The 23,153-nt window shown below is 37.1% G+C and overlaps 6 protein-coding genes and 2 non-coding genes across 9 annotated transcripts; 4 read left to right on the top strand and 4 right to left on the bottom strand.

Annotated features, from left to right (window-relative positions):
* The first annotated feature begins 101 nt into the window (after nt 1–101).
* LOC140958348 (large ribosomal subunit protein eL20y-like) lies at nt 102–2,189 on the top strand. Its single transcript, XM_073415762.1, has 4 exons — nt 102–257; nt 355–470; nt 624–687; nt 1,662–2,189. Exons 1-4 carry the CDS (start codon nt 243–245, stop codon nt 2,001–2,003), a joined length of 537 nt encoding a protein of 178 aa, XP_073271863.1. The 5' UTR covers nt 102–242; the 3' UTR covers nt 2,004–2,189.
* Nucleotides 2,190–4,211: 2,022 nt separating this feature from the next.
* On the bottom strand, nt 4,212–4,284 carry TRNAR-ACG (transfer RNA arginine (anticodon ACG)). Its single transcript has one exon. It is a non-coding gene; the product is annotated as a tRNA-Arg (tRNA).
* Nucleotides 4,285–4,775: 491 nt separating this feature from the next.
* LOC140960607 (U4 spliceosomal RNA) lies at nt 4,776–4,927 on the top strand. The gene has a single exon (XR_012172209.1). It is a non-coding gene; the product is annotated as a U4 spliceosomal RNA (small nuclear RNA).
* Nucleotides 4,795–5,422, bottom strand: LOC140959415 (uncharacterized). The gene is given in 3 exon segments (XM_073417254.1): nt 4,795–4,912; nt 4,914–4,935; nt 5,391–5,422. Coding segments are annotated over 3 exon segments (138 nt in total). The 3' UTR covers nt 4,795–4,828.
* On the top strand, nt 5,358–12,548 carry LOC140958681 (cation/H(+) antiporter 15-like). Of its 2 annotated transcripts, XM_073416224.1 has the most exons (9): nt 5,358–5,608; nt 5,686–5,826; nt 6,432–6,489; nt 6,619–6,663; nt 7,278–7,337; nt 7,464–7,522; nt 9,410–9,425; nt 9,487–10,464; nt 10,913–12,548. In XM_073416224.1, exons 1-9 carry the CDS (start codon nt 5,526–5,528, stop codon nt 12,194–12,196), a joined length of 2,724 nt encoding a protein of 907 aa, XP_073272325.1. In that variant the 5' UTR covers nt 5,358–5,525; the 3' UTR covers nt 12,197–12,548. The 2 variants fall into 2 exon arrangements, with proteins under 2 accessions (XP_073272325.1, XP_073272324.1); XM_073416223.1 differs by lacking the exons at nt 5,358–5,608; nt 5,686–5,826; nt 6,432–6,489; ... (2 more) ...; nt 7,464–7,522; nt 9,410–9,425 and adding an exon at nt 8,544–8,919.
* A 478-nt stretch (nt 12,549–13,026) lies between these two features.
* LOC140958683 (chlorophyll a-b binding protein 3C, chloroplastic-like) lies at nt 13,027–14,020 on the bottom strand. The gene is given in 2 exon segments (XM_073416225.1): nt 13,027–13,604; nt 13,607–14,020. Coding segments are annotated over 2 exon segments (792 nt in total). The 5' UTR covers nt 13,950–14,020; the 3' UTR covers nt 13,027–13,155.
* A 1,810-nt stretch (nt 14,021–15,830) lies between these two features.
* On the bottom strand, nt 15,831–16,790 carry LOC140959728 (chlorophyll a-b binding protein 3C, chloroplastic). The gene has a single exon (XM_073417722.1). The coding sequence runs from the start codon at nt 16,718–16,720 to the stop codon at nt 15,926–15,928; it is 795 nt and encodes a 264-aa protein (XP_073273823.1). The 5' UTR covers nt 16,721–16,790; the 3' UTR covers nt 15,831–15,925.
* A 4,911-nt stretch (nt 16,791–21,701) lies between these two features.
* LOC140959882 (chlorophyll a-b binding protein 3C, chloroplastic-like) lies at nt 21,702–22,635 on the top strand. Its single transcript, XM_073417913.1, has one exon. The coding sequence runs from the start codon at nt 21,757–21,759 to the stop codon at nt 22,549–22,551; it is 795 nt and encodes a 264-aa protein (XP_073274014.1). The 5' UTR covers nt 21,702–21,756; the 3' UTR covers nt 22,552–22,635.
* Nucleotides 22,636–23,153: the final 518 nt, after the last annotated feature.

Here is a 23,153-nt window from a genome sequence, read left to right as displayed (position 1 = left end):
AAATATATCTTGATTAATTAATTGATTGAATAGACCAAAATTCGAGTTACAGTCACACTCAAAATGGGTACTTAGATAAGACTCGTTAGAGTATGCTTGGGCCAGTCCAATCGATTTATTGTGAGCCCATTAAACGAAACCACTACCTTTTAAAGCCCAATAAATTAGGGTTTCCGGAGCCGAATCAACGAAATCGTTCAGAGAGGGAGGGAAAGGGCAGGAGAGAGAAAATCTGATCGGAAATGGCGATTTACAAGGTATGCATCCGATGCTCTCTTCCTTCTTGTTGTATTTCGAAATTATTTTTTGTCTATTAGTTCGATTGATAGGGTCTTTGTGTTGTACTCTGCGCAGTTCCATCAATACCAGGTGGTGGGGAGAGCTCTGCCGACGGAGACGGAGCAGCACCCAAAGATCTATCGAATGAAGCTGTGGGCCACCAACGAAGTCCGCGCCAAGTCCAAGTTTTGGTATGTTTTGGCGATTATTCCATACCATATTTTTATTAATGTGGATTTCTGTCCAGAATTTGTTCTTTATCACTTTGGATTGATATGATTGTCTAAATATGTACCTTTGATCCGACAGAATGGGGATTATGGATCGAGTTTTTATGTTTGTAGGTACTTTTTGAGAAAGCTTAAAAAGGTAAAGAAGAGCAACGGTCAGGTTCTCGCCATTAACGAGGTATGGTCTCTGCTCGACTAATTTTCTGGTCTTTTTGGAATATTCTGATCGAGTTCCCTGTGCAGCTGCTTGCGCTATGTGTCTTAGTGGTGTTCTTTGTTGTGTCTCGGGTTACTTTTTCATCTCTATCTATCCCTTGTGGTTTACATGTATTATGGATAGTGCCTCGCTGAATTCCTTTTCTTGTAAATATTTGTTACATGACATAGTTTGTAGAAATTTAATTTAAAATTTTTATATGGTTAATTACTTTAACGTGCTTTAAAGACATTGGTCCCTGGGAGATTTGTAAAATCACTTCTTGGTTCTAAAGTTTCAACTTTGCGTATGCTTCAAAGAATCCAAGCAAAGAGCTCATTTTATTTCATGTGAATATGTATCTGCAAATTCATTATCTTGGTTAACTTTAACTTCCATTCTGTTTTTTTCTCTCCATAGCTCTTGTTATGCTGCTTGTTTTAGTTTTTGTTATGCTTCTTGTTTTTTGCGTTGGAGGAGTTCAGAATGGTAGTTTATGTTGTCATCTGGTGTGGTAGTTTATGCTATATCGCTATCATAACGTACCATGCATAAATGGAATGACATAAATATCATTGCAATTTTCCCATTTGTTGTCATACGAAATTATCATGCTGTAAGTAATTGAGTATTGTGAGCATTTTTTATTCACAAGATGAGCTTCCAGGGTTTCATATATATGAAATCCGATATTTCTTTTTCTTGTTAATTTATCGAGCTGAAACATGTTTGTCGTTCACTACTTAATTGTTGAAAGGGTTTGCATTTCACTGTTTATAATTTATATGTGGTTCATTTTGATTATTGCATTCGTGTTCTATCTCAACTCAATGGTAAATATCCCTTTGATTCTCTCTGACCTAGGATGATTCATGTTCAGGTGTTCCATATTACTTTTTCTGACATTGACATTCATATGCAGAGATGGTCACTAATTTGTTATTTGTTCCCAGTAGATTTTTGAGAAGAACCCAACCACAATCAAGAACTATGGAATTTGGTTGCGATACCAAAGCAGGACTGGTTATCACAATATGTACAAAGAGTACCGCGACACAACATTGAATGGAGCTGTTGAGCAGATGTACACTGAGATGGCATCCCGACACAGAGTCCGCCATCATTGTATTCAAATTATAAAGACAGCCACCATCCCAGCAAAGCTTTGCAAGAGGGAGAGCACCAAACAGTTCCATGACTCCAAGATTAAATTCCCGTTGGTGTTTAGGAAGGTCAGGCCACCCACCAGGAAGCTGAAGACCACGTACAAGGCAACCAGGCCAAACTTATTTATGTAATCTGCAGGAAGGAAGCATCCGAAATCGGCGTAATTTCTAGTTTCATACATCTTTTTATCTGAGGGGCATAAATTTTTGTATGGTTGAGTTTGTTCAAGAAGTTTTGGCTAGTTGGACAATTCTCTTGAATTGGCTGCAACATTTTTGCTTTCATCGGTAATCTGAGACTCTCTGATTTGGTATTTACAGATTGTCTGGATTGATCAGAATGTTGCCTACTTCGGTTTTTATAGGTTAAGAAACGAGAATTTTGAATGCCAAAAATCTGCAAAAGTCCAATAGAGTTTAGCCCCTTTGCAGGTGCTTTTACAAGTTATTCAAAGAAATGTGAGGATTTCTATATTACCGGCCGAGAAATGTTAAATTTCCTTTAGTACGAAACAGAGAGACAAGTGATGTGAGATTTTGTTGAAAACTGTATTGAATTGATTAATTTTGTTTGAAGTAAGAAAGTTTACAACAAAGAAAAAGAAACAAAGTAATCATCAAAGCCAAAAAGCAGGAAAATATTTCATAGGGAAAAAAGGCAAAGGGAAGAGATCATTACACTCTTTACACATACTGAATAAAAAGGTATTCAAAATTCATCACCCCAACCAACATCAAACGAAATAAGCACTGCACTCGACAACTCTAAAAAATTCATCTGAAAAATCCCAAAAGAAACTGATATTTTGTTCTTGTTTTCCTATCTTGTTTTCACCTAGAATGTCTAGCACAAAGGGCTTCAATCTCAGAAAGCACAAAATCTTGTTCTATGTTCATGCAATTTTTCAGGTGAGTGTTGCCATCTGTATTGGAGAATTAAACTGAAATTTTGATCACAATTATTCAGTAAAGTGTGATAAAATAATTTGTTACTTTATAGTACATTAGGTGGGTATAATTAGACATTTGTTTCTCTTTTCTTGATGCATAATCATGACTCCCTTTGATAGTGGCCTGAAAATTGAACTTCAAATGTTCTTTTTTTAATAACATGCAAGGAGGTAAAGACTATTATTACAACAATTCATCTTCGTCCCTATAGACGTAAAGAATTTTCACAAAAAGAAATGATGACTTCACTTTGCAATATATACAAATACAATCACTATGCTAAAATTTGAAATTTGAATGCCGAAGAAATTGCATTTTTAACAAATATATAGAGAGATATTAAATATTATTTTTTAATCTGAAAAGGGAACATTCAGTTGTTATTATCTCAGACAGATATTCGCAAGTCATATTATTTCAATGTTTATGTTGGTTTGGCAACATTAATGTTTGATTTTATTTTAAACAATCTGAAGGTGATTCAGTGCTGCTTGCCACAATTGGAGCAGCTTTATTCATCAGAAATTTTGATAATGCATTCAACATTCTCCAAAGAATAGGCTAGCACTCTATGGTGCCATTTATGTACTAGTTTTGTTTGGCTTCAAAAGGCCTAAAAGGTAATTCTTTTAAATTTACTCTCTTTTTTAACTTTTTTTTTGGGTTAAATATACATGGTAATCCACTAAGAATTGAAACATTACCCATTAAGATAATAAACGTTAAAATAAATTAACACAGGTGCGATGAATCAATCGATTCAGATGATGGATTTTATTTTCTCAGAAGAACTAAAGATAAAAGCGGACGGTATTTCTTGCATGGGATATTTTGAAACAACGTTCTTTCGGTGGGGAATTCGAACATTTACACAGGTTTACATGCCTACCATAAAAGGACATCAAAGAGCTCAAAACTGTGGACTATAATTTTTGCAGCTCAAATCTCATTCATGCAATCTTGTATCTTGTTCAAAACAAATGGGATCACATGCAAAAGCAAAGGGTTGTGGACAATGGACACAATCATTTCCCAAGTTGAATTGCACAATCCAAAGGAGGAGCAATGCACTTAAGACTTACTTTTCAAGAAATAATGCCCTCAATAAGTTGTTTCATATGACATGAAATATTTCGTATCATGTATTTTTTTATTTTTTTTGTAGATTTTATGCAAAATGAGATTGATCTGAATTTAGAAAAAATAAATAATACAATCGTTGATTTTAATTACTTAACTAAGTTGTTAAAAATGAATCAAATTATATCAAAGCAAATCAACATTTTTTGGTTGTAAAGAAATCAAACTGTGAGAGGATTTTCATAAAATATAGTGGAAGCCTAGATTTTTTGTAATTTTCTATTTTAATAAAAAAACAAAAAAATAAAACGACTCCACTGGGGATCGAACCCAGAATCTCTGGTTCCGTAGACCAGCGCCTTATCCATTGGGCCATGGAGTCCTACGTAAATTTCGATTTGAATTAAATTATAAATATAATTCTATTTTAATGCAGTTAATTGCGATTCAAAATTATTTAATCCATCTTCTCGGGGGATTAAAAGGAAAAAACATTTCATCCATCACAAACAAATAGCTATCAAGCATCACAAAAACATAATAATTCAATCCAGTTAAAGCTAAATAAATGTTGTGCAATATATTTTCTCTTAAATATATGGGACTCCTAAATCTGGTTGGGCTGGGCTAAAACCATCAAATTATCACCACTAATATCCATTTAAATGAAAAAAAACAGAGTTCACATCCAATTACATTAAAGAACGTTAAAAAATAGAACAGCTAGCCCACCGTTAGCTAAAATCTATAGTCAACACGTAATCTCCATCTTAGGTAAAAAAAGCCTGTGATTGCAGAATCCCACATGGAATAATTTACAAACCACGTCAAATGAATGCACGATAAAGGGCGAAGAATTGGTCACCGATAAGCATCTTTGCGCTTGGGGCAATGACGCAGCTAGTGAGGTTCTAACCGAGGCGCGTCTATTGCTGGTTGAAAACTATTTCCAAACCCCCTCTTAGGCCTGGGCTTGCCTCAGGCCTTCGAGAATTTCTGGAAGGGCTCCCTATTTGGGTAAAGCCCTACAATTCTAAATTTTAAACATTATTAAATTCAGGCTGGGATTCGAAGAATTCTTGCATCTTTTCCAAGTAAATAGAAATAGGCAAGCGAATGCTGCAGCTCAACCATCTTGCATAGCTCTTTAATTAAAAAAAAAACCAGATAACTCAATAATTGAAAGAAAGATCACTAAAACTCAAATGTATATAAGCTTTGGTCGTAGTGGAACGAACACATCGATTTTATTTGGTGACAAAGGATAAAACATAGAGAGAAGAGAACTAAACATATTTATTAAAACATTATTAAGTTGTTTTACTTTTTTTTTTAATAAAAACACTTAAAAAATAAACTTATTTAAATATTTTTTAAATTACGACTTCTATATCTAAACTGGCTCGAAGAATCAAAGATGATTATTCTCACTAAAAAATTAATTAAAAAGAAAAGTAATGGGTGCCAATGATAAGTCGTTGACATCACCGACTGTAAGAATGCCATAAGGCGAGTTCCATTTTTTTTTTTCCATATCCATAGCCTCCTATCTGAGAGTCTACAGGAGTCACCGCAAACTCCACGCCGCCGTATCCAGCCGGTGGCCGTTGGCGGAACTTCAGAATGGTGACCGGAAGAAAAACTCGTTCTAGGGCTTCATCTCCGGCTTCTCCTCCTACCAAAATCACTTCAAGACGAAGCCACGGGTGAAAACACTGGATAGCTAATTCCATCTTTCTAATGTACTATTGCTTGTGAAATTTCTTAATTTTTTTAATCACAGAGAAACGGCACTGGCAGTGAAATCATCGAAGAATACGAAGAAGTCCTTGAGGAAGGCCAATTCGACGAAGTCTAAGAAAAGAGCGGCGAAGTTTGAAGCTATGAAGCCCAAGAAACCGCCAACAGCTTTCTTCTACTTCTTGTATGATTTCCTTTTTGTGAATATCTGTATATGTCTATAATTTGCGTTAATTCACACATTAGGTCAGCTTCATATTAGTATTGGATTGATTGAATTAAACAGTAATTTTCATATTGTTAGGTCACAGATTTCCCTCTAGCTTGTTTGGCCAATTATACTTGCGACATCTTAGTCGTTTCTGTTTAGAAATATTGGGTAGAAATGTAGACGAGAAAGGGGATAAAATAGAGAAAAGAAAGGGTGAATGACTGCAAATTGGCCTTGGCCATTGTTGAGCTTCAACTATGCATTCTTTTCGTGTTATGCACGCACGAAAGCTTATGGCTATGTTTGGTTTTGTTTTCAAACAACACTTTTTACATCCCTAAAACAAAAATGAAACTGTTATCTTGTGGAAGCAGAAGCTACATTAGGTGTTAAGTTTTGGTTTCACCCTTATAGAATCGAGTCTTTACCCAGTTTTGTGGTTCCCATTTATTTTATCATTGTTGCATTTCGCCATCATAATTTATGGTAGAAGTAGCAGAGTGTAGTTGATTCAGTGTAACTCAAAGTTGAAGCTCCATATTTGCTTTTTTGTGCTAACATGAGTACAATTTTTCCAGGGAAGATTTTCGTAAGGAATATCAAGAGCAGAATCCAGACATCAAGTCAATGCGAGATGTATGTGGGTGGCAACTTGTTTTGACCAACTACTTTACTTATTTTTTTTTAATTAAAGTCCAGGTCATAGATTATTTTGCTTTATTTTTTTCCACATGCATATAATTTTACTTCTATTTTGTGCTTTAGATTGGGAAGGCATGTGGACAGAAGTGGAAAACAATGACATACGAGGTATTTTTCATCCTTTTTGTCATATTTGCATATGGTTCTTTTTTGTTCTTCTAATAACAATTTATGGAAAAAAACTATGGCATTCCGTTCTTGTAATATCTATCTTAAATAAAAGCAAAAAGTTCTTTCTTTCTTCTTCCTTTTTTAAATTAATCTTATGCTGCTTTAGTAGTGTGAGGATGAAGAGAGACTTGTGTTTAATTTCTTAGGCGTCCTTTATTTGTGGAAATGTGATCACTATAGTTCAAACTCGTGGAATATTACTCATGATCATGCTTTTTTTAAAGAAATATTATGGTTCGTTCTTCATGTTGGGTTTAATGCCTTGGAAATAACCAGAAATAATGTTAATTTTTTGCCAGAACTAATGTTATATCTTGATTTCCATTATCAATAATAGGAAAGGTCAAAGTGTTCAAAAAGAATTGGTGCTTACTTGTGTTCTGTATTTTCTTGTTGGACTCTGTCCTGTGTAACCATGTTATTGGTGGTTTAACTTTTGAAGTTTTGGAATCAAGACCAATTCTGGAATTGAATCCTTTTTTAGTATTCGACCTGAGAATAATATGACAAGTACAAAAAACAATATCTGATCAACGCTTTGCTTATCGTAGGAAAAGGTGCATTATTATGATGTTGCTACCAAGAAACGGGCCGAGTTTGATGGAGCTATGGCAGACTTTGTTAAAAGAAAGGTAAATTTTAAGCCTTAAGATAATTTTTCATGCTAAATGGTAACACTTGGACTATATCTATCATACTAGTGATTTTATCATCCTCTCAAGAAAAACATTTAGCAGGAAAGCGGGATGTTTGAAGAGGACGATAATGACTCAGAGGACTCAGAGTTCGATGGGTGACTATTTTTAGGCATTCTTCACCAGAAAACTGCCTCAAATGGTGTATATATTATTCTTTGCAATTGATGGTTTAGAACGTCTCTATCTTTGTATATGTATCGCCCGACTCCTGTACATCGCTGCATGAAGTGTGAGATGTATTAACTAATGAATCTTGTGGGTTTTTGGATTCTGTTTCAATGTTTTTTGTTTCTTCTCTTTGTTCTATGTAGTTTTGTGTCCTAAGTTCAGTAACTATGGTAGGGAAGCATGCAGTGATGTGTGCTTTTGCACATTTCTTTTTCCCCCCTGTTGAAATGAAATCCCAAAAGCTTAAATAATTTAACATTTTAAGGTGGAAAATAATAGTCTCGTTCAATCCTACTTCAGTGGATTAAAATCTCTTTTAAGGGAAGATGAAATTGACATATACTCGGGCTCCACCACTTAAAATTCATCAGTGTAAAATTAAGTGAACATAAAAATAGCAGCAAAAAGAAAACAGAATATCGAATAATTAAAGAATCCAAATGAGTAATCCTCAAGTGAATGAATTATGAGGTATTTTATACGACTGAAAATCGATGCCTTAATTTGTCAATTAAGCTCTATTGTTTCCCATGAAAAGAGAGTAATTATATGGATACATTTAGAAAGATCAAATGGTTTCATATATGATTTATTTAAGGATTNAAAAAAAAAAAAAAAAAAAAAAAAAAAAAAAAAAAATGGATATCCATGTGCACTTTGCAGTCCCCTCTCAGTCCCCTCAATAGTGAAGATTACTTGTGAATAATAATGAAGAACGGATGAGAAAAGTTTTCTCTCTTATTTTGTTCTTGTTTTTTTTTGAAGATTTTATGGAATCAAATTGAAAGCCAATATTTACCGAATAATGAAGCATGCATGCTTACATGATATTACATGAAATAAGCAAAACCCACAATTCCCTCCCCTCTACTTCGGCAAACCATCCAATAAAATTCGTAAAAGAATAAATATTTTCTATTTGATTTAATATATTTAATTAATCATCATGTTTCCATTCCTATTACCTTAAATTTTACCACACAATATTTTACCTTTCCAAAAGCCAGGGTGATTGCCACCTTGGCTTGAAGGAGGAAGAAGGGAGGCCACCGCGGCACATGAGGGCAGAGCAAAACCACATTAGCTGCCGGAAATGGTGATGGCGGAGGAGGGTGTAGACAATCTGAATGTTGCAAAGCTCAACCAAATCATTCTGTGTCATGCACAAAATATATACCGGTTTAATGGCGTTTGGGAAGGGCCTGATCCTTTGACTCCCCTCATTTCTCTCTTCCTCATCCAGCTCACTGTGGCTATTGCTGTCAACCGGTTTCTTCTTTTCGCGTTGAAACCCTTTAATCAACCTCCCTTTGTCGTTGATATTCTTGTGAGTTCTAAGGAATTCTTTAATTATTGATGGTTGTTTTGTTGTGTAATATTGAGAATATGCATCATAATAAGTTAAGGCCAGATTCAACAATCTTAGTTTTCCTTTTCTTTTAGATTAGAAATACAAGTTTGATTCGAAGAATTTTTTGGTAGTAATATCTGTTTTGCAACATGCAGGTGTGCGCTGCTAAATTATCATTTATATTATCTACATATTATTTCTGTTCGTTTCTTATTCCAAACCCCCTACCCTATCACCCAAATTTTTTTTTAACTGAATCGATGCCTTGAATTGCATATTTCATGGCGTCATCTTGTTAACATAAAAGGAATTCATGATCCATTGATAATGTCTATATATCCCTATCCATATGCCTTGCTTCGGAGTAGACATTGCATGTTACATTGAAACAATTCGCCACTTCCTCTAAAATTTGCACACCTTCAAACACAAGATTTTAGCATATTATACCATGAACATAAATATTGAATTGTGTTTCACGCGTGGAAATAGATCGGTCATGCACTAACTGATGAAAAAATGTATCCTACACTTCCACAACAGGGAGGCATACTTTTGGGACCTTCAGCATTTGGGAGGATTGATACACTCAAACATCTGGTATTCCCTTACTACTCTTTGAAAGTATTGGAGCCAATGGCACATTTATCCGTCATGTACTATGCCTTTCTAGTGGGACTGAAAATGGATGTACGAGCGATTCTGCGTATTGGGCCAAAAGCCATGAAAATAGCTGTATCTGGCACCCTCATCCCTTATTTTCTGGGTTGCGGACTATTTTTCTGTACAAATTACAACGCTCAAGAAGGCAAAGGGTGCCTTTTCTGGGGTGCTGCCCTTTCTGTTACTGGGTTTTCAGTGCTTGCAAAGATTCTTGACCAGCAACATATTCTTCACACCGAGATCGGCAAAATAGCAATATCCTCAGCTTTGATAAATGATTTGTGTTCATGGGGCTTTCTTGCACTGGCTTTCATAGTAACAAGTTCTTCATCAGGGATTCATTACTCTTTGATATGTACCTCTGCTTTCATATTGCTCTGCGTCTACTATGTAAGACCGGCACTAAGATGGATCATTCGAAAAATGCCAGAAGGACAGGGGTACAGTGAGTTCTACATATGCTCGATTCTTACCGGGGTCGCTCTTTGTGGAGTCATAACAGATGCTTGCGGCACCCACCCGATGATCGGTGCATTCACTTTTGGCATTGTGATACCTAATGAAGTTCTCGAAGCCGCATTGGTTGATAAACTTGAGGATTTTGTGCTTGGGATTCTGATGCCGGTGTTCTATCTGGTTTGTGGGATAAGGACCAACATCGATATAATTTCTTTAGGGACTCAATGGTATTCAGTGGGGTTGGTTTTTCTCTTTGCCTGCTGTTTGAAGATCTTTAGCTCTGTTTTTGTGTCACTCTTGTGCGAATTTCCACTCCATGAGGCAGTGGGAATTGGAATACTCACCAATACTAAGAGCATGATGGCGATGATAATTCTTGAAGCAGGCCAGATACAAAGTGTAAGCCCGTGCCGTCTTTTGACACATATATGCACTTGTCGCGTAAGAAGTCATAGCATAAAGTTGACAGGTTTCCCCCCCACCCCCTGATATACTTATGTTTTGTTTTTTTATCTCTGCTCTTGGCTTATGATATTCCATTATTCTCATTGAGAAATCCAACTGAACACTGATATGAGAGTGCAAAGAAGAGAAGACTAGGCAGTGTTGTCATTCCACATCAACTCTTTTTGAGGAATTGTAGATTGACTTGTGAAGTTAAGAGATTCTCCCACTATATAGGATAATTTTCTGGGTTAATCCCCTCTCTTAAACTTATGGATGGTGAACAAACCGTAAGATTTTAAATTACTCCCAACGTAACATATATACATGTGTTTAAAGCAAAAGAACCATTGTATGTGTGAAATACTCTTTACTAATGCTAGTGTTATTGTCTCTTGACCAGTTTCTGAGTAATGAAGCGTACTCACTAATGGTGATTGTGGTCCTGGTAATGACAATGGCAGTCACACCGATGGCAAGCTTGTTCCGGCCAACAAAAAACGTCACACCCTACAGACGAAGAACGATACAGAAGGCCAAATCAGACGAAGAGCTGAGAATTCTTACCTGTATACATAACACGCGCAACGTCCCTTCCGTTATCCACTTCCTCAGGACATCAAACCCCACAAAAACATCTCCCATAAGTGTTTCTGCCCTCCAGTTGGTAGAGCTCGTGGGACGCGCCTCTGCCATGCTACTGGTCCATAACTCACGCAAGGCCGGTCCGAGAAATCCTAGCCACATCGAAGCACAAGCTGATCACATCATCAGCGCTTTTGACAACTTCGAACTACGGTCAGAGGGTGTGACCACCCAAGTGCTCACCGCTAGATGCGCTTATGCTACCATGGATGAAGATATCTGCAACATAGCTAAGGACAGACGCGCGGCTTTCGTTGTAATCCCCTTCCACAAGCAGCAGACGATGGACGGTGAAATGGAAGATATAAATCCTTCCATTAGAGCCGTCAATGAAGGCGTTCTGGATAACGCACCGTGCTCGGTTGGCATACTCATCGAAAGGGGAGTTTCTGAGTCAAGAGATCATGCCCGAAACATTGCTGTACTGTACTTTGGTGGGCCAGATGACAGGGAGGCGTTGGCCTATTCGTGGAGGATGGTTGAAGGGTCCGATGCACGAATGACGGTGATGAGATTCATTCCGAGCGCAGATGCCGAGAAATTGGAGCCTGTGGAACCAGCTAACGATGGTCATGTAACTTTACACATCGACATCGAAAGAGAGAAGCTGTTAGATGAAGATTACTTGGGGAAATTCAAAACAGCAACTATGAACAACAATTCTATAAGCTACTGCGAGTTGGTGTTAAACGACGAAGAAGAAACGATTAAAGCCATAAAATCAATGGATGAACACAAACACGACCTTTACATGGTGGGTAGAGGGAGAGGCATGGCGTCTCCACTTACCGCAGGACTGACAGACTGGTGTGACTGCCCGGAGCTTGGACCTATAGGGGACCTGCTCGTTACATCAGAGTTCGAGTCAACATTTTCGGTGCTGGTGGTGCAGCAATATATTAAGCCCAATAAGACGAGGGAAGGATCGATGAGGTCTACTAGCTCGATTAACTATCGCGATGAAATGGCGATGAGGCCATCAATGGCTGACAGCGAAGGATTCGAAGCTTTTACTACGTTCACTAGGGATCATGATGAATGAGTCCTCTGTTATGAGAAAAACCAAGTTCTTCAAAATTGAAACCAGTGAACGCAAATCGGGTACACATTTTCTTGAAAAAAGGGAGCTTGCCAAGAAATCTCAATCATTTAACTGGTTTAAGATGATTGAATGCAGAAGTGATCAGTTCTTGGGGCCTAAGAATCATCTCTACGATTTCCTTGTACGGTTTTGTCTTGAGAGTTCTCTAGCAAAATAGTGGATTCTTGTGTAAATTATTAAGCTATCTATTCATGTTTTCTCCAAATGCAAGTCCTTTTTTCTGCTGGTTCCTTTGCTAGCCGATTTTTTGCTACGGTTTTTAGCCCCATTTCAACTAAATATAAGTTGGCAAGGTAAAAAAAAGTGCCAAATTCTAGCGTATAAAGAGTTCATTATATATGTAATGAGTTTAAGATGAAATGCATAAATAAAGGACCGATGATTTTTTGAGGAAAAACTTAAAACTGTTTAAAAAACAACATAAAGGTTGTCGTATTTTATTTAATTAAAAAACTGGTTGAATGGCATTGCCTTTTAGTTTCTTGTATTTTAATTTTTTTTAAAAAGAAATCTCTTTCAAAAATCAAAACTAATAAACAAATTGGCTGCCCCAAATACCACATTTTCCTGAAAATGATGCAACAATAATTTCCAGCACAATTAACATGTGAACAGAGATAAAAGGAAGTTCTAGCGATCTTGATTTAATTTTATTATAATGGGCTATGATATAGGAAGCAAACTTAGATTTTGGCTAAATGAATTTTTTTTGGCAAGCATATTTCTAGATCGAGCTTGTGTTTATCTATATCTCGACGGATAAGCTACCGTTTAAGCAAGCTTAATTATTTGTTGAGAAAACATAAGAACACCCCATAAAACTCATTAAGATTCAACTAAAAGATCATAGCATCGTGTTCCAATAATTCACAAGTTTAGTTACAATTGAACGATCCAATTCACTTTCCGGGAGTGAAGTTTGTGGCATAGGCCCAGGCATTGTTGTTAACTGGGTCTGCAAGGTGGTCGGCGAGGTTCTCCAATGGACCTTTTCCAGTCACGATAGCCTGCACGAAGAATCCGAACATGGAGAACATGGCAAGCCTACCATTCTTGAGTTCCTTAACCTTCAATTCAGCGAATGCCTCGGGGTCGTCAGCGAGACCCAATGGGTCGAAGCTGCCACCTGGGTACAGTGGGTCGGTGACGTCTCCGAGTGGACCGCCGGCAATACGATAGCCCTCAACAGCTCCCATGAGTATAACCTGGCTGGCCCAGATGGCCAAGATGCTCTGAGCATGGACCAAGCTTGGGTTGCCCAAGTAGTCAAGTCCACCCTGGCTGAAGATCTGTGAGCCAGCCTTGAACCACACGGCCTCACCGAATTTAACACCGTTGCGGGACAAGGCTCTGGGAAGACGCATCCAAGGGCTCCGAGCATGGCCCATCTGCTGTGGATCACCTCCAGCTCACGGTTCTTGGCGAATGTTTCAGGGTCGGCCGAGAGTCCAGCGGTGTCCCACCCATAGTCGCCGGGGAATTCACCGGTGAGGTAGCTTGGGGCCTCACCAGAGAAGGGTCCCAAGTACTTAACACGGTCAGGGCCATACCACGGGCTTCCGGATGAAGCAGGCTTTGAAGTAGTCTTCCTCATGGAGATCCTCCCTGTGCCGGTGATCTCAGAAACAGATGGTGATTTCACTGCCTTTCCAGCCAAGGTTGGGGAAGAGAGAGCCATTGTTGATGAAGCCATAGCTGTTGATCTAAGAGCTGGCAGGTGATTGTATTGAAGGAATTGTTTGTGGTTGATTTGGGTCGAAGTGCTGGTGAGGTATTTATACAAGTGGGGTCTATCAAATTCTTTATCTTTGGAGATCAAATGCTACATTGTGATTGGTTAGTGACATTCGAAGGGGGTTGATACCCAAATGTCCATTTGGCGAGTGCAATCGCCACTAGATTTTTTTGATTTTGGTGACAAAAATCTATAAGAATTCGGTGCCTTTGTTCTTGCAACCAATGGGAGTTTGCCATTGGATTCGATAGATTGGAGGGAGGAGATCCCTCACACTTGCATGGTCCTCGCTAGAAGTGATTCACGGGAGTGTCTGGCAATTGACGTTTTTTGCTGTATTATTAGTAAACTTGTGTGGAAGAATTGATCAATTATACAGAAACTGACATCCTTTTTACAGCAACGTGGAAATTTCTAGACCTTGGAAAAGATTGGCTAGCTTTAAAATCTTGAAGACTAGGATGAGTTATTCATTGCCAACTAGACACAAATCAATTGTGCATGTATCTTTTTTTATTCAGAAAAATCAATTAATGTGCATGTATCTTTTTTTATTCAGAAAATATATATATTTGAAACAATTTAGAAAAATATATTTGTGTAATCTTGAAAACTTTTGTCTTGAAAATAAAGTTATATATACGTGATGAATTTTTTTTTAATGGGAATTGACCAAAAACGAAGAAATCATAAAAGGACTTGTTTGAGCGTAGGGACGATAACTTTTCTGGCAAACTAAGTTTTGGTGTGTTAAGTTTTCGAACTGTAATTTTAATGAATTAACTATGATTTTTTTTGGTTTTTAGCTATGTTTGATCGGAGTGTTGATTTGATATCGAAAAATATCGACAAGATATTGAAATTTGATCGAAGTAGTTAAAAATTAAAATTTAGTATACCAAAACAAAATTAGAAAACTTAATTGACCTAAACCAAGAATAGACAATTAGTGAATAAAAAATTATTTTCCATTTGGGTTTATTTTGGGGAAATTATATTGTTAAAAATAAAATAAATTTTTTTTGTTGGAAAGATGAATGACATTGTATAATTTAGATTTGATATTTTATTTTAATTAAGACATAATGTAAATTAGAGTGTTTTAGGAATTGACGAAAAACGAGGTTAAGAAATAAAAGCATCGTGAAAATAAATCCAATCACCATGATGCCATATTTGATCTATGAAATTTTTTGTCAACCTCTTCAATAAAAATGATGGAAGTATAACTAAATATGAGATGATAATATTTGTTTTATTTTAAGACTACAAAAGATTTTAAACTTCGACATTATCAAGTGATAGTGAATATCTGGGTTAAGTTAAAAATACTAACAAATACTGATACATGGACTGAACTATTAACCAAAAATAATGTTCTTAACTTGGACAAAAATTTGTGTGAGACGGTGTCACGGGTCGTATTTTATGAGACAAATTTCTTATTTGGGTCATCTATGAAAAATATTACTTTTTATGCTAAAAGTATTACTTTTTATTGTGAATATTGGTAGAATTGACCATCTCACAGATAAAGATTCGTGAGACTCTCCTTAACTCGAGGGTTGAGGGTTTTGGTATTTCATCAGTTGACTAATTAGACGAGATTTCCAAATCAAATATCAATGATAGATTGCACAAGCTAAACGAATGGATTTGTGTGTGTATATATATAATCGTTGTTTAATCTCTGTGTTCATAAAACAGATTTTCCTTGAGGTTATTTCATTGAATTAACTTTGATGCTATGGTTCTAAATGCCGTACGATGATCGACAGTGAAATCTTTGCGTATGATGGTTCCCTTCACAAAGAATATAAACAGGAATAATAATTCGGATTTAACTCAAAAAAGCATTATATTCTTATAACTTATAATTCACAGTAATTAAACAACAATATAATCTCGATTGAGTACAGTTTCAACAATCAAATTCATTTTCCAGGAGTGAAGTTTGTAGCATAGGCCCATGCATTGTTGTTCACTGGGTCTGCAAGGTGGTCGGCGAGGTTCTCCAGTGGACCCTTTCCAGTCACGATAGCTTGCACGAAGAATCCGAACATGGAGAACATGGCAAGTCTTCCATTCTTGAGTTCCTTAACCTTCAACTCAGCGAATGCCTCGGGGTCGTCAGCTAGACCCAATGGGTCGAAGCTGCCACCTGGGTACAGTGGGTCGGTAACGTCGCCGAGTGGTCCGCCGGCAATACGGTAGCCCTCGACAGCTCCCATGAGTATAACCTGGCTGGCCCAGATGGCCAAGATGCTCTGAGCATGGACCAAGCTTGGGTTGCCCAAGTAGTCAAGTCCACCCTGGCTGAAGATCTGTGAGCCAGCCTTGAACCACACAGCCTCACCGAATTTAACACCATTGCGTGACAAGAGCTCTGGGAAGACGCATCCAAGGGCTCCGAGCATGGCCCATCTGCTGTGGATCACCTCCAGCTCACGGTTCTTGGCGAATGTTTCAGGGTCGGCCGAGAGTCCAGCGGTGTCCCACCCGTAGTCGCCTGGGAATTCACCAGTGAGGTAGCTTGGGGCCTCACCAGAGAATGGTCCCAAGTACTTAACACGGTCAGGGCCATACCAAGGGCTGCCGGATGAAGCAGACTTTGAAGCAGTCTTTCTCATGGAGATCCTCCCGATGCCTGTGATCTCAGAAACAGATGGTGATTTCACCGCCTTTCCCGCCAAGGTCGGGGAAGAGAGAGCCATTGTTGATGAAGCCATAGCTGTTCAAGGCTGGTTGCTGATTGTATATGAGTAAATGTGTAATGTATTTGTGGTTGATTTTCCTTTGGGATCTCATAAGGTATTTATACAACTGGGCTCTATCTTATTCTTTATCTTCGGATATCAAATGCTGTTTTGTGATTGGTTGGGGTTGATATTAAATGTCCATTTGGAAAGTGCAATCACACCACTAGATTTTTTCTTGGACAAAAATCTGAAGATCGGTCCCTGTTTGTTTTTGCAACCAACGGGAGTTTGCCAAGTATGCTATTGGATGAATTTGATCCACAAGTGACTCACGGGTCTGTCTTGCAATTCCAAAAAAGAACAGAAAAAAAACACTAAACCAAAAAACTGAGTGGAGTTAAGTTTATTAACTCGGCCCTTGATTTGGTGTACCAAGAGGCATCAATTAAACAGAAAATGACAGCTACCCTACTAATTGAAAGATGGACTAAAAGTTCATTTAATTTTGATAGCAATGTGAAAAATTCTAGACCTTAGAACGGACTAGCTAACATTCCAATCCTGAGCCTGGATGGCTTATTCATTGGCCAACTAGACAGAAGGTAAACTCTGTAATCTTGAAAGCCAATCGGAGCATAGATTATTATCTCAAGATAAGTGAAAACTTTTGATTTACAACTAAAATAGAGTATTTTGATAAAATAGAGTATTTTGAGAATGGATGAAAATTAAAGTTAAAGAAACAAAAACATCATGAAAATAAACCCAAGAAATTAAAATCATCATTGATACCCTCGGGAGGCCCGGGTCATGGGTATCAGGTGATCCCGAGTCATGGATCAGGTTATGAGAAATTTTGAATCAATCCGACAAATAGTTGGCAAATATATGTCCGAGACATCATCTCTCCATGCTACCGAATAGCCGGGCAAATATAGGCCCGAGACATCATCTCCCCGGACTACCAAGAGCCCGGCTTCAAGACAAGTTCCCGGGTGATGACTTTCTACCCGGGTTATCTCGATAATAGCACCCTATTCGAGTGCACAAGTATGATATACTTTATCTTGGTAATCATTACTGATGGAATCACGTGGATTTGACAAGGCGAAAGAGACAGTTTGGCATGTCAGAAAAGTAGGGTATGAACAACCATCTTGTCATAATTAGTAAGTGTGCACTGAAAACAAGGTCATCATTGACTTTTTTTCTATAAATATCGGATTTGTTTAAACATTTACATTCATTCACAGATATCTTGCCCACATAATTTTATTCTCTAGAATCGACACCATTTCTACAGCATTTCTCTTTGCTACATTGGATTTCCCCCACTCACCTCCTGACTTTAGTATCGGAGTGGTCATGCCGGATACTTCTCGGGCGCTCATTCACGTGATTATCTTCGTGTTTGAAGGACAACACCAGTTCTTCTCAGGAGAAAAAACCTTCGGTTTGTGCACATCTCGACGTGCTCTCATCCCTCATCATTTTCATAATCAGACCTGGTGAAATTGCCCACACATATCATACCCATTTTTACCATGTCACATCAATCATGGATGAGTTATCTTCACAAAGAAATGGCGATCCATAATTCAATAATATTGTAGTTTTTTTTACACACCAACATAGCCTTTTGAATATACGACCTCGAGATTCTGCTAATATAAGGGACGCGGGTATTTTTAGACCATATTACATGAGTTTTTTTTTAACTTAGACTTGAAGGCTTAACGGCAAAATAAGAAAATTATATAAGATTTCAACTTCGATATTAAGTCTAAACCGTAACTAGAAATAAACCAATCAAAATAACCTTGACCGTTTATAGGGTGGATTTTTAGCTAGTACTCGAATTAGTCCTGGAATTCGCAATATTAATGAAAAATTTTCTATAACCCTTTTCTTTTGTTATTTTGTCAAGGAGAAATTGAATTTTTTTGATCAATTAACTTGCACAAACTTGGGTCTTTGTCCATTAAGTTTTCAAATTTTATTTTTTGTACACTAACTTCTAAGTTTTTGCTATTTCGATTCAATTTCTAACGTGACATATGAGAAGTCACGTCAGTATTTTTTTGATGTAATATCATTATTTTTCGATTTTATAAGTATTTTTCGATGTTACATCAACAATTGAGCTAAAATAGGTGAAACTTAAAAGTTAATATACCAAAACAAAAACTTGAAAACTTAATCGACAAAAACTCAAAATTACACAAGTTAGTAGTCCAAAAAAAAAAAAAAACTATTTTCCCCGATAAAAGGTTGTGAAATCTTGCATGCCTATTTTATATTTAATTTTGTCCTCCAAGTTGAAACTCTTGTATAAACCAAATCTTTTTTCTAGAGACAGCTTAACAAAAGAGAAAATAATTTTATTTTTTTTTTTTAAATTTGGATTTTAGTCGATTAACGGTTCAAAGTTTGGTTTTGGTGTACTAACTTTGATTTTTTTTTCTTTTTTAGTTTTATTTTATCGGAGTTCTGATATGATATCGAAAAATGCTGAAATGACATTAAAAAATAGTCACATGATATATAAAATTGTTGACTTGTGATTATATGTTGATGTCATATTTGCAATTGAACCAAAATAGTCAAAAATTTAAAATAATTGTACGAAAACAAACTTTGAAAATGTAACGGACCGAAAACCAAAATTAGGCAAATTAGTGGACCAAAACATTATTTTCACAAGTAAAACTGTTTTGTTGTTGTTGTTCATTTAGGTTATTTCCTTCTATAATACACGGAACATATAAATTTATTAATGTTTGCTTCATCTTGTTGCGTAAGTTAGTATGAACTAAATATATAGTCTTGACATTTCATATATATCAATATTTGTCGAAACTGAGGTTTCTTTGGATTTTACATAAATCGACTAACCACTCCAACCGCATATGCGATGTCGGGGTTTGTCAGGATTATATTTCAAATATTTTATTTATAATAGTAATATATATTTTTAAATTATAATTATCTTTTACATAATTAAAAGATTATCTTATTATTATTACATATATATTTAAATTAAAATTTTCCATTTATTCAAATTTTTATAAATGTATGTAGATTTTATTAAATTCTAAATGACTTAGGCAGCGTTTGGTTTGGAGAATAAAATAAACTAATGATTAGTATGTAAATGATAAAAAAATGATTGTAGTAGAAATGTAATATATGGTGTAAAATATTATTTTGTTTGGTAAGATTTTTGAGTGTAGGATAATTTTGAATTTTTTGATGAAAGGACAAAATTGCTCTTTTCTCTTTTTTTTTTCTTCCACTCCGGCGCGGTGATCGGCCGGAAGCGATGATCGGTCGTCGGAGGGGTCAGCGGTTGGCGGTGGACAGCTGGAAGCGGTGATCGGCCGGAAGCGGCGGCGGTTGTCGGCGGTGGCCGGCCTTTGGCGGGGGTTGCCGGTGGGCGGTCGGGTGGAAGGAAGTGGTGGTGAGTTTGAATTTAGGAGATGTGTAAAATTGGAAAAATATGATGGATTCAGAGTGAGATAAATAATCCTAGGGGATGAAGAGGTATTATTTTAACCTACCTAATATAACCTAATCATTCATAGGAGAGATTGACTTGGTTAAATAAAAAATGTACCAAACGAAAAAATAAACCCACCTAATCAAGCAAACCAAATGCTACCTTAGCAACCAAAGCGGTAAACCTAACCTTAAAAGTTGTCCAATTTCTTGATTTTGCATTTTTTTTAAATTCTTTTTTTTTTGAAATAATTAATTTCTTGGTTTATTTTTAATTGAAAAATATACCCCTTAATCACTACTTCACTGGTCGATTGTAATTAGCAAAAACTTGTGTGAGACGGTCTCACGGGTCGTATTTGTGAGACGGATCTCTTATTTGGGTCATCCATGAAAAAGTATTACTTTTTATGCTAAGAATATTACTTTTTATTATGAATATGGGTAGGGTTGACCCGTCTCACAGATTAAGATCTGTGAGACAGTCTCACAGATTAAGATCTGTGAGACGGTCTCACATGAGACCCACTCTTATAATTATGCCCCTTTCCTTAGGCGTGAGCAAATCTTCAATTAAATTGAAATATTCGACTCGATATATTTAATTTGAAATTTCGATTTATTTAATTTAGAAACTTGTTTTTTTCTATCTTTTTTAGATAAACCAATTTATTAAGTTCAGTTTCGATTTTTTTTTAATAAAAATTGGTTAAATTGAATAAAAAAATTTTCAAATAATTTCTTCGGCCTTAGGTTTGAGAAATTTTTTTATTATTTTTTGAATTTTCAAATAATTTCTTCGGCCTTAGGTTTGGTGAAAATTCAAAAAATAATAATAAAATTTCTTGGGTCACATAATTACAAGTTAAATTCCTAATCAAAACTTTAACAAAAAATTCTACTTTTTTTTTTTTTTGAAATTTCGAAACTTAATAATTCGGATTGATTTGTTTAGTTTTGACAAATAAAATAAAATAAAATAAAATAAAAATCGATCGATTCAGTTTAGATAGAAAAATCAATTTATTCGATTTCACATAGTTTTATTTGACTGGTAATCGAACAGACAGAATGCTAAGAAATTATTTGTTATACCTGAGTGCATTCGGTGCAACATCCACTATTTACTTGACATGAAGCTCCACAAAATATACGAGTCTCACACCAAATAAATGGTTACGATCGGACACCCGATGGAACATAGAAGTCTCCATGCTCAACCCACCGGAACATGTGCGCGCACCTATCCTCGTTGGTGGGAGGCAATCTATATTCCTTATCGCAAGTAGTTTATTGTATCCATTTGCACACTCGGCAAACTCCTATTGGTTTAAAAGAAGAAAACTCACCTGTCCTTGAAATTTGTCCAAATTTGCATGATTTTGTGGATAGAACAATTGGCAAAACCAAGTCCTCAAATGCCACCAGCCAATGATATTACAGCATCTGATCCTCAACAACAAAAATTTGATAGAGCCCAATTACTATAAATGCCTTCTGGCTTCGTATGTCTCGAATACAACTCAAGCCACAAACACTACTTCACATTAATCTTGCAATACATAGCTATGGCTTCATCAACAATGGCTCTCTCTTCCCCGGCCTTGGCCGGAAAGGCGGTGAAATCACCATCTGTTTCTGAGATCACCGGCACAGGGAGGATCTCAATGAGGAAGACTTCTTCAAAGCCTGCTTCATCTGGCAGCCCGTGGTATGGTCCTGACCGTGTTAAGTACTTGGGACCATTCTCTGGTGAGGCCCCAAGCTACCTCACCGGTGAATTCCCCGGCGACTACGGGTGGGACACCGCTGGACTCTCGGCCGACCCTGAAACATTCGCCAAGAACCGTGAGCTGGAGGTGATCCACAGCAGATGGGCCATGCTCGGAGCACTTGGATGCGTCTTCCCACAGCTCTTGTCCCGCAACGGTGTTAAATTCGGTGAGGCCGTGTGGTTCAAGGCTGGCTCACAGATCTTCGGCCAGGGTGGACTTGACTACTTGGGCAACCCAAGCTTGGTCCATGCTCAGAGCATCTTGGCCATCTGGGCCAGCCAGGTTATACTCATGGGAGCTGTTGAGGGCTATCGTATTGCCGGCGGGCCACTTGGCGACGTCACCGACCCACTATACCCAGGTGGCAGCTTCGACCCATTGGGTCTCGCTGACGACCCCGAGGCATTCGCTGAATTGAAGGTTAAGGAACTCAAGAATGGTAGGCTTGCCATGTTCTCCATGTTCGGATTCTTCGTGCAGGCTATCGTTACTGGAAAGGGTCCATTGGAGAACCTCGCCGACCATCTTGCAGACCCAGTGAACAACAATGCATGGGCCTATGCCACAAACTTCACTCCCGGAAAATGAATTTGATTGTTCCATTGTAACTAAACTTGTGAATTATTGGAACACGAAGCTATCTTTGAGTTGAATCTGAATGAGTTTTTTCAAGCTTGCTTAATTGTAGTTTTATCCACAACTTCAACGAATCAAGTGTTAGCAGGTATCACCACCAATTTGTCACCGATAGAAATAGAGATAATACATCGAGCGGATTGAATCCATAATCTTACAAAATTGAGTAAGTGAAAGAAATGAAATCTTGAATAGAAAGAAATCGGGTGGAAGTTTAAAGGCACTAGGGGAGCTATTCTTGAAGTTTCCGTCAGTATAGTAAATAGCAACCTTGAATCGAAAGAAATTGGGTTGAAGTTTAAAGGCCCAAAACAAATTTATTTTCGAGTTTTGAATCAATTAAGGGGTTTAAAAAATGCATTTTTACCTATGTTGGAAAATGGAATGGACATTTAATACGTTTCATTTACTTTTAACTTGATAGTTCAACCTGGAAGCACAAAATATTAAGTTGACACTCAAGCTTTTTAAAGTGACTCGTAACACGAAGCCGACCTTTGAAATGATCGAATTTGTGTGAATTGTCGACCTTGTCCAAACATTGTTTTTGACAA

Source organism: Primulina huaijiensis, chromosome 15 (genome assembly GCF_012295235.1).
Source record: "Primulina huaijiensis isolate GDHJ02 chromosome 15, ASM1229523v2, whole genome shotgun sequence".
NCBI classification, from domain to species: Eukaryota; Viridiplantae; Streptophyta; class Magnoliopsida; order Lamiales; family Gesneriaceae; genus Primulina; species Primulina huaijiensis.
This window is presented reverse-complemented; position numbering and strand designations above follow the sequence as displayed.

Bases quoted from the DNA above. Each gene is read 5' to 3' on its own strand.
- LOC140958681 (XM_073416224.1), top strand. From the start codon at position 5,526: ATGGTGACCGGAAGAAAAACTCGTTCTAGGGCTTCATCTCCGGCTTCT. The intron at 6,664-7,277 runs GTATTTTTCATC...TGCTTATCGTAG, and splicing joins GGAAAACAATGACATACGAG to GAAAAGGTGCATTATTATGA. The intron at 10,465-10,912 runs GTAAGCCCGTGC...TCTCTTGACCAG, and splicing joins AAGCAGGCCAGATACAAAGT to TTTCTGAGTAATGAAGCGTA.
- LOC140959882 (XM_073417913.1), top strand. From the start codon at position 21,757: ATGGCTTCATCAACAATGGCTCTCTCTTCCCCGGCCTTGGCCGGAAAG.
- LOC140958348 (XM_073415762.1), top strand. The intron at 471-623 runs GTATGTTTTGGC...TTATGTTTGTAG, and splicing joins CGCGCCAAGTCCAAGTTTTG to GTACTTTTTGAGAAAGCTTA. The intron at 688-1,661 runs GTATGGTCTCTG...TGTTCCCAGTAG, and splicing joins AGGTTCTCGCCATTAACGAG to ATTTTTGAGAAGAACCCAAC.
- LOC140959728 (XM_073417722.1), bottom strand. From the start codon at position 16,720: ATGGCTTCATCAACAATGGCTCTCTCTTCCCCGACCTTGGCGGGAAAG.